General features: G+C 49.3%; 1 protein-coding gene across 1 annotated transcript; it reads right to left on the reverse strand.

The window, feature by feature from the left end:
• Positions 1–4,200: 4,200 nt before the first annotated feature.
• Positions 4,201–4,569, reverse strand: LOC109748579 (ethylene-responsive transcription factor SHINE 2-like). Its single transcript, XM_020307609.1, has one exon. It carries the CDS (start codon positions 4,567–4,569, stop codon positions 4,201–4,203), a length of 369 nt encoding a protein of 122 aa, XP_020163198.1.
• Between the last annotated feature and the right edge of the window lie 6,547 nt (positions 4,570–11,116).

The raw sequence follows: 11,116 nt of genomic DNA on the forward strand, positions 1-11,116 counted from the left end.
ATCGACATGGCTTTCCCTTCACGCCTTCTCCGGCCCGGGTTGGGGCAGTCGGGGACACCCGCATCGCCATCTGGGCGTCCTGCACCTTGCTCCTTCTCGCTCTGTCTGTAGCATTCGGCAGTAATTATTCGCAAAACTGTAACGAGTGGAGCAGTAGTCAGCAGCCAGGCGCCCAGGCCACCGCTCGCGGCCAAATTTCGTGTTTTGACCAATTTTTTTGACATCTGACCCTTTTGCTACCGCCAAAGGTCTCGGCGGTAGGGTCACGCAGGCGACTGCCAGAGCTTCTGGCGGTGGCATGGACGGCCCACTGCCGTTAGCTAACGGCCAGCGCAACACCCTATCGCCACAGGTCGTGGCGGTAGGTTGACTTACCCTATCGCCGCAGGTCTTGGCGGTAGGGTCCTGTGGGTTTGGGTTTTACAAGTTTATTGATTGTTTGTTTTGTTACAAGTTTCACATAGTTTCACAAATAGCAAAATATGAGCTCACATATTAATAAAGGTTCCACATAGTGATGAGGACATGACTACCTTGGATACGACCAAAAATATTGCATACTTGCATATTTGTCAGGTGATTTCTAGTGCTAACTATTCAATAATTTATTTATGTCATGCAGAACAAAAATACTTCACACACTTTTGTGTTTTGTCTAATTGCAGGTGTATGGGACATTTGTACAATCCACATATGAAGATAAGGGAAAATGAGAAGTTTATGTCCTGTTCAAAAAGTCCTCTCACGTCATTTTTGAGCCAAGAGAAGATAGAGTCCAAGTCTCCCACGTTCTGAATTCAGATTCGGACTGCACACACATACCTGACTCAAAACGCCAACAACTTTTTCATATGGAATCCGAATTGGGTGATTCTTTTTTGTTGCAAAGTAGATTTCGTGCACTTTCCAACCCAATTGGATTCACCTTCAAATTCGTTCAGAGCGTTTAGATATGGACGAAACAATCTGACGCTGCAGCAGAATCCGAGTCAAACAACAAGTCCAAAGGTGTTGCATCACCTCCACTTGGGCCCATGAGCCTTGTACGACCTAGGGTTAGTTTTAGGCTGCCTTGGGACATCCTCCCACCTCCTTGTCCGCCACCCCTTGCTCCTATATAAGTAGATCCATCTAGTAGCTTTTTGCTTCTGATTTGTTTAGTTAAAAGTTAGCCATTGCAACTTCGTGCACTTCGTTTGTGTCCAACGACCAGACCAAGACCGCTTACGGATCCTCACCATTATCAATACTTCATATATATTCGCAATATTTAGATTGCTTTATCATATTCTTGCTCGTTCTTCGATTGCTTGCAGGAATAGACCTTCGTGGTCAGGCTGACCGTGCTTCCGGCATCGATAGTTATCATCTCAATGAAAGATCGGGACACCCTCGCCTCTATCACATAACAAATATAAAACAGTTTACACATAGATTCATAAGTAGGAAATAGCAAACTTGTCTACATAGTTTGACAACCCCAACTAACACATAGATGCATATGCATAAGACAAGTTTATATGGCGGATCCACCGGTTCAGGCGGAGGCGGAGCGCTGGTCGACATCCGACCGTTCAAGCACTCCCACCTTGCCTTGCCCGCTGGAGTTTTCGCCTCCGCCCTTCCCCAGCTGATGATATCGAACGCCGATGCACTTGGGGGCGGCATCCTGGCTCTCTCTCCGCATTGCTCTCGAAGTAGATCCTCCGGCCCAAATTGCGCAGCTCCCAGTTGGAGTGCTGCTTGGCAACTTCAATGGTCCCTTCCCGGCGTTCATGGGAGATAGTTGGATCTCCCTCCATCTCTGCAGTCACTCTCTTCAGCTCCTTCACACTCAGCGACCAAGACTTCACATCGTCGGCGATCCGTTCTGCCCTCTCGTGCCACCGCATTGCCCTCGTCTCCTCTAGGAACTCGTCTGAAAAAGCTCCCACCGGCTGCAGAAGCTCGGGGAAGGACTCGTACACGTACGGAAGTGGCAAGGCAGAAGGGTCGTGTTGGAGATGAATGGGCGATGGTTGCGCCACTGTTGCAGACCTAAACATATCGATGAATAACAAAAGTTCATCATTAACTAAATAAAATACATATATCAAGATGGGTCAAATGCAATATCATATCATATTTACTCCACTACTTGCATCATATAAATTTTGCTTACTCCAATATTCATCATATCATAAATTTTGTTCATCAACTAGGTTCATCACATTGCAATCATCTAGGGAGGGTTCAACATTTGTCAAAAAAGATATCTAAACCTAAACCTAAACATATCGATGCATAACAAAGGTTCATCACATCCAAAAAAACCTATGAGTTCAATTTTTGAATAATCATATATCAAGATTATCATGAACATGAACTAAATACAATACATATATCAAGAACTAATTAAAATACATATATCAAGATGCAATCACCATGGTTCAAATGCATCATATCATATTTCTCCAACAACACCCAACATGCAATATATCATATTGTTTTCAAAAACAAAAACCATGAACTAGGGTTCATCTTGAGGGATTAACCATGTTTACTCCAACAAAATCCACTACTTGCATCATATAAGATCCACATGCATCCTATATCAAAACAAATATCTCCAATATTCATCATATCATAAATTTTTTAACACAAAAATTTATGAACTAGGTTCATCTTGAGGGTTCAACATTTGTTCTCCAACCATATCCACTACTTGCATCATAGCATATCAACATGCATCATCATATCAAATAAATTCCTCCAACATGCATCATATAAAAAAATCCTCCAAAAATAATATGAACTAGGGTTCATCTTCACATAACCATACCAAGTAGTGACTAGAGTTCATATCTAACACAATATAACATCTATAATCAACCTAAATCAATCCTAGGGTTCAAAATATTTAAATCTAGTTCAAGAAGGGGGGCGATTTGAATCAAATAATGCGACGAATCGGAAGCTATTTGACTAAAACTAATTGGAGGGATCGAAGGAGCTTACTTTTCTTTCTTCGGGGCCATCTCGATCCGCAAAAACGGTGAAGAAACGACGAAGATCTGAGGGAGGGACTGGAGGAGAAGAGAGAGGGGCGAGAGGAAGAACTCCTCTGTTCTTGGGCGGGTGGTTGGGGGGAGAAGGGGAGGGGTGGGGCGGCCGGCAACTTATAACTGCCCGCACCCTACCGCCAGGGACCTCGGCGGTAGGATCGGACAGGCTACCGCCATGTCCTGCGGCGGTAGGGTGGGACGGAGGCCGTTTACGCTGCTGACGTGGATAAGTTTCCTACCGCCGCAGTTTCCGATGGTAGCCTAGCTAATCCTACCGCCGAGCCTCGTGGCGGTAGGGAAAAGGGTCAAATGTCGAATTTTTTTCAAAAGGGGGCCAGATCCCGATTTTGTTTGTTAAAAGGGTCAAAACACGAAATTTTGCCACCGCTTGCCACTCGCCGGTATTCACCACGCCTCCATGAGTGTTTGTCGCCGCCCAACGGATATCCACGCGAAACGGTGGCGTGCTCGAACGAAATGTAGGGAAATTTTGTCGTCCATACTCTACAGGAGTACTACTATTGTGAGATGAGATACACAAACAGTCCATACTTGAGTACACGTCCACACTTCGTACATGTCCCATTAGAGCAACTCCAATGGGGCGACCCATTTCGTCCGCGGCCGTCCGTTTGGGTCGGCGTGGACAAAAAAGTCGGCCCAACGCGCCGACCCAAATGGACGCGCGTCCGCTTTCGTCCGCCTGCCGACCCATTCCCATCCCATTTTTGAGCCTGATTTGCGTCGGCGCGGACACGCACGGACGCGCGCGCTCGCCCTCTTTCCTCACGTGGCCCGCTGGTCGGTGGCACATTGGATTGGCCTCTCCACATCAAACAACACACCCTCGCCCGCCTGCTTCGTTGCCAACGCCGCCGGCCATTTTCCAGATAAAAATGGATACATAGATATTTCTAGCTTACACAGATAAAAGAAAAGACCACTACTCGTCGCTTTCTGACTCCGACTCGGTAATGTCATCCTCCGACGTCTGAATGTAGGCGTCAGCATGCTGCTCGTCTTCAAAGTCCCAACCCGACGATTCTCGTAGCCACAGTTTCAATTGAGCGGCCTGCTTCCGCGAACGCTTGTCCTCCCGATAGGCGGCTCGCTCCGTCCTCCTCGCGTCCCTCTCCAACCTCCTTTGCTTGTAGAACTAGCGCTCGTCGATGATGTCCTGCGGGAAGCGTTCGCGCCACACCACCATGGCTTCCACGTCCATCTCGGCGATGGCGAGGCGACGCTGCCACCTCCGGTGGACACAACGATCCTCGTCGGTGAAATGCCGCGGGAGAGGCGCCAGATCCTGCGCCCGCTGGCTCGACACGTCGGGAAAATTCATATCCCGACGAGGCCTCAGGAGGCACCACGCCGCCGCGTCGTGCGCGCGGGCCGCCTCCTCTGCGGTGTCGAAGGTGCCGAGGATGAGACGTTTCTCGCAAAACCAGATCTCGGAGGAGAAGGCACCGGAGCGGCGCTCGCGGACTCCGCGAAAATCCGAAGCGCCCAGGCGGCGGATCGACATGGTGGCGCAGAGGCGGCGAGGCTAGTGAGAGGGGGCGAGACGAGTGGGCAGCGGACAGAGTGTGGAGGGAGCGCCTTCTTATAACGAGCGCCAAAATGGCCGCTGGCATGAACCCTCGCGCGCTGGAGCACCAAAACCAGCGCGCGCTAGCTCGCTTTTCCCCGCGCGCGAACCTTTCCCGCGCGCTGGAGCGCCAAAACCAGGGCGACGGCATGGCCGCTGGCATAATTTAAAACGCGTGCGGTCATAAAATGGGGTCGGCCCGTTGGGCGCACTGCCGACCCAAAACTAAAATAGGGCGGACGGCGGGCGGGCGGCCGACCCAAACGGACAAAAACGCTGTCCGTTTAGGTCGGCCCGTTGGAGTTGCTCTTAGCACAAGCAGCATGCAACAGTATAACCGACATGCATGCATGCATGCGTGCAACGTGCCAAGTTGCAAACACGCACAAGCCCACTTGCCCAGGAGCAGCAGCAGAGGCTGTACTACTATTGAGGTGTGAGGTGTACAGTAGACGAAAAATGGTTTTTCCGGCTTTATAGATAAAGGACCGTCACCACTACGTTCGAGTAAGAAGATATAAACGCACTCCATCACCGCACTCAACGCACACACCCAAGGCGAGATACAAAGGTGCCAAGCACGGAAAACACCACCCCAACAACGACTAAGCACACTAATGATAAACCGAAGAACACCATGAAGATGAATAATCAACCGAGGAGCTGTGAAACGGACACGGCCGGAGCGGGGACTCCAAGACGATGCCTTCATGAAGGATACGACCGTACAAAGCCGTCATCGTCTGATCCCGAGGATTAAGATTTCACCCGGAGTGACACGTAGGAAGTGGGAGCACCACGACGGATCTTGTAGGGAGGGGAACAACGTCCACGGACGCCACCTCCGTCGGCCAGTACCAGGACTGGGTAAGTGGTGAACCCCGGTGCTCCTACCCCTCCATCGCAACCCCGCCCCGCCAACCACCCGCATCCATGCCGCCCAAGCGACCATGGCTGCCCGCCTGCACCCGAGCCGCGCGGTCAGCCCACGACCAACGCGCCTCCCGCCGCTAGAGCCGCCGCCCTGCCTCCAGACCGCCACCGATGACCACCAAAGGCCGAGACTTTGAGAAAATCCAAACCCCATCCGCCTCTGAGACTGTCGGCCAACCACCCCCGCTTCGAGCAACGCCGAAACCAAGAACACACGAGGATGGGGAAGGGGGAGGGGGAGGAGTGGCCCACGGCCACGACCGGGGACCACCTTGGGCCGGCGACGAGCAGCTGGGCAGCAGAGACCCCCTCCCTCCAATCAGCTCTCTGCCCCGAAGCCACCAGTTTGGCCCCACCCTACCATTGGCCCGTCGCCGGAGCAGAGGAAGCAGAGCCCTCGCCGCCGCGTCCATGGATGGCCACCAGAGGAGTCTCCCGCGTCGTGCGACGCCGACCAGCCGCAAGGGCCCGAGCGGGCAGCGGCGCACTGATGACCCACAAGTATAAGGGATTAATCGTAGTCCTTTCGATAAGTAAGAGTGTCGAACTCAACGAGGAGCAGAAGTAAATGACAAGTGGTTTTCAGTAAGGTATTTTCTGCAAGCACTGAAATTGTCGGTAACAGGTAGTTTGATAGCAAGATAATTTGTAACGAGCAAGTAACGGTAACTGCAAATAAAGTGCAGCAAGGTAGCCCAATCCTTTCGTGGCAAAGGATAGGCCAAAACGATTTGTTATGATAAGCAAAACGTTCTTGAGGGTACACAGGAATTTCACCATATCACTTTCATCATGTTGGTTTGATTCGTGTTCGCTACTTTGATAATTTGATATGTGGGTGGACCGATGCTTATGTGTTTTTCTTTCTTGAACAAACCTCCTACTTATGATTAACCCCCTCGCAAACATCCGCAACTACGAGAAAAGTATTAAGATAAAATCTAACCATAACATTAAACTTTTAGATCCAAATTGGTCCCTTACGAAGTAGCGCATAAATTAGGGTTTAAGCTTCTATCACTCTAGCAACCCATCATCTAATAACTACTCCAAAATGCATTCCCTTAGGCCCAAATATGGTGAAGTGCGATATAGTCGACGTTCACATGACACCACTAAAGGAATCACAACATACATATCATCAAAATATCGAACACATATCAAGTTCACATGATTACTTGCAACATGACTTCTCCCGTGGCCTCAAGAATTAAAGTAACTACTCACAAATGATAACCATGCTCATGATCAGAGGGGTATTAAATAGCATAATGGATCTGAACATATAATCTTCACCAAATAAACCATAGAGTAATGAACTACAAAATGCAATCAACACTACTAGTCACCCACAGGTACCAATCCGCCCGCTCGCGCCCCCCTGCGGCGGCGAGGGAGGAGGGAGGGACCGGCGGCGGCGCTAGGGTTGCCCCCACGGACGCCCGCGGGAGCTTCTCAGGAGGAAGGGGAAAACCCGGTTCCGAGTGTAGCAGTAGGTTGCAAATGTATCTGAATCGTAAAAAGGTTTGTCATGTACAATACTACTTTGAGTGGAAGCACAAATGACAAGGCCCCAGCCTCACTGTGCACCCGACGCTGGCGTGTGAGGGAACACTTGGATTTGTCATGTCTCCTCGTGCTCACACACACTTTTCTCTCGTGCTCTCCAACCGAGAGAGCACATGTTTTCACCGGACCTGATCGATCGGCGATTGATCTGGCGGAAGTAGTGGGGGGCGAGCGGGGGCCAGACCCCCCTATAGTTCGGCCACCCCTAACTTTTTTTAGGAAGCCCCCTACTTTTTTTTGAGAGGTAAAGTACCCCTCCACACATTAATTTACAAGAGTTCTAGGGATACACAAGCGCTTAGCCGGATCTAGTAGCCAAATAAACCGGACAACATTATTCCTAAGCGATGATCGAGCAAGCCTGTGAGCTTCGAGGTTTGAAGTACGTTTCTCATGAGAAAAAACAATGCCATTCAACTGCGCAACTCTGGCCTTAATCTCCTGTGTGATGTGATAATATACTGGCCTAGAGTCCTCATTCAGGGTATTGATTACCCTAAGGCAATCAGAGGCTACCTTAAACTCTTCAAGTAAGCAAGTCGTCCGCCATGAGAGAGCCTCCCTTATGTTGGGAATCGTTGCATGGAAAACAATTTTTTTTCTATGCACACGCAATGATCTATCCATGGAGATGCATAGCAACAGGGGGGGGGAGTGTGTCTACGTACCCTCGTAGACCGTAAGCGGAAGCGTTTATTCAACGCGGTTGATGTAGTCGTACACCTTCGTGATCCGCCCGAGCAAGTATCGAACACACGACACTTCCGCGTTCTGCACACGTTCAGCTCGGTGTCGTCCTCGTCATCTTGATCCAGCAAGCGGGGCGAGGTAGTAGATGAGTTCCATCAGCATAACGACGTGGTGACAGTGGTGGTGAAGCAATCCCGCAGGGCTTCGCCTAAGCACTGCGACGATCTAGAGCGGAGGAGTAAACTAGAGGCGGAGGGGTGCCGACACACGGCGTGGAATAAGCTATCTCTTGTGTGGCACCCCTCCCCACATATATATAGGTGTGGGAGGGGAGGAGACAGCCCCCAGGGCGCCCCAATAGGGCCGGCGGCCACCCTAGGGTTTTCCTAGTGGTGCGTGCTACCTCTTGAGCACTGCATTGGTTTTCCCTTGAAGAGGAAAGGGTGATGCAGCAAAGTAGCGTAAGTATTTCCCTCAGTTTTTGAGAACCAAGGTATCAATCCAGTAGGAGACCACGCTCAAGTCCCGCGCACCTACACAAACAAATAAGAACCTCGCAACCAACACGATAAAGGGGTTGTCAATCCCTTCACGGTCACTTACGAGAGTGAGACCTAATAGATATGATAAGATAATATTTTTGGTATTTTTATGATAAAGAGAAATAAAGATGCAAAGTAAAATAAAAGGCAATAAAAATAGCTAAGTGTTGGAAGATTAATATGATGGAGAATAGACCCGGGGGCCATAGGTTTCACTAGTGGCTTCTCTCAAGATAGCATAACTATTACGGTGGGTGAACAAATTACTGTCGAGCAATTGATAGAATTGAGCATAGTTATGAGAATATCTAGGTATGATCATGTATATAGGCATCACGTCCGCGACAAGTAGACCGAAATGATTCTGCATCTACTACTATTACTCCACACATCGACCGCTATCCAGCATGCATCTAGAGTATTAAGTTCAAAAGAACAGAGTAATGCTTTAAGTAAGATGACATGATGTAGAGGGATAAACTCATGCAATATGATATAAACCCCATCTTGTTATCCTCGATGGCAACAATACAATACGTGCCTTGCTGCCCCTGCTGTCACTGGGAAAGGACACCGCAAGATTGAACCCAAAGTTAAGCACTTCTCCCATTGCAAGAAAGATCAATCTAGTAGGCCAAACCAAACTGATAATTCGAAGAGAATTGCAAAGATTACCAATCATACATAAAAGAATTCAAAGGAGATTCAAATATTGTTCATAGATAATCTTGATCATAAACCCACAATTCATCGGTCTCGACAAACACACCGCAAAAAGAAGATTACATCAAATAGATCTCCAAGAGAATCGAGGATAACTTTGTATTGAGATCCAAAGAGAGAGAAGAAGCCATCTAGCTAATAACTATGGACCCGAAGGTCAAAGGTAAACTACTCACACATCATCGGAGAGGCTATGGTGTTGATGTAGAAGCCCTCCGTGATCAATGCCCCCTCCGGCAGGATGCCGGAAAAGGCCCCAAGATGGGATCTCACAGGTACAGAAGGTTGCGGCGGTGGAATTAGGTTTTCGTGGATGCCCCTGATGGTTTGGGGGTACGGAGGTATATATAGGAGGAAGAAATGCGTCGGTGGAGCAACATGGGCCCCACGAGGGTGGAGGGCGCGCTTGGGTGAGGTGGGCGCGCCCCCCTACCTCGTGCTCTCCTCGTTGATTGCTTTACGTAGATTCCAAGTCCTTTGGAGCATGTTTGTTCCAAAAATCACGTTCCCGAAGGTTTCACTCCGTTTGGACTCTGTTTGATATCCTTTTCCTTCGAAACACTGAAATAGGCAAAAAACAGCAATTTGGGCTGGGCCTCCGGTTAATAGGTTAGTCCCAAAAATAATATAAAAGTGTATAAATAATCCCATTAAACATCCAAAACAGATATATAATAGCATGGAACAATAAAAAATTATAGATATGTTGGAGACGTATCAGTGCGCCCCTCCCCTTCCATATAATGTACTTGGGAGAAGGAAAGGGGGGAGGCGCCCCCACTCCTTCCTTTCTCCCTTCCGGAGATATGGTAGAGGAGATGGCGCCTCCCCCTTCCATCTAATTGGGTGCGTGTGATAGCCTGGCTTAATAGGGATGATAGACTACTCATATTAATAAGGAATTCCTTCATTTTCGAAAGCTCATTCGGACAGAACTCCCAAGTTAAGCGTGATCAGCTTGGAGTAATTTTAGGATGGGTGACCGACCAGAAAGTTGCTCCCGGGTGCGCACGAGATAGGACAAAGTGCGCAGAAAAGACTAGTCTTGACCCGTGGGGCCAGTTTAGATCCCGCCAGGAGTAACGACCATCGGCGGGTGTGTCCGAGGAGTTGGTATCAGAGCCGACCCTCACGGTTACACGGATGTTTGCAGACAGGTGCGCGGTCATGTTGTTCATGACATTTGTGACCCGTCGTGGCACACGGCATGGCACATGTACCAGACTGGATGCACAGACGTATGTGCCAAGAGGGAACGTTCCTGTGGCCCGACGAGGACGTCGGTTCCTCTGAGTGGGGGTGTATGTGACAACCTGACTTAATAGGGATGATAAACTACTCATATCAATAAGGAATTCCTTCTTTTCCGGAAGCTCATTCAGACAGAACTCCAAAGTTAAGCGTGCTCAGCTTGGAGTAATTTCAGGATGGCTGACCGACCGGGAAGTTGCTCCCGGGTGCGCACGAGTGAGGACAAAGTGCGCAGAAAAGACTAGTATTGATCTGTGGGGCCAGTCTAGATCCCGCCAGGAGTAACGACCATCAGCGGGTGTGTCCGGGGCATTACATTGCGGCTGTCCTAAAGGGGGCGCACCAGCCCATGTGGGCTGGTGTGTTCCCTTCCACGTGGCCCACTAAGGCCCAATACTCTCCCGGTGCCTCTGGAACCCCTTCCAGCATTCCGATAACTTTCCGGTGCATTCCGAAACTATTCCGGAGACCAAATAGCATCGTCCTATATATCAATCTGTACCTCCGAACCATTCCGGAGCTCCTCGTTATGTCTGTGATCACATCCGGGACTCCGAACAACATTCGGTCACCAAACCACATAACTCATATAATATCAAATCGACATCGAACGTTAAGCGTGTGGACCCTACGGGTTCGAGAACTATGTAGACATGACCGAGACACTTCTCCGGTCAATAACCAATAGCGGAACCTGGATGCCCATATTGGCTTCTACATATTTTACGAAGATCTTTATAGGTCGAACTGTCATGACAACAGACATAATTCCCTTT

Source organism: Aegilops tauschii, chromosome 7 (genome assembly GCF_002575655.3).
Source record: "Aegilops tauschii subsp. strangulata cultivar AL8/78 chromosome 7, Aet v6.0, whole genome shotgun sequence".
Taxonomy (NCBI): Eukaryota; Viridiplantae; Streptophyta; class Magnoliopsida; order Poales; family Poaceae; genus Aegilops; species Aegilops tauschii.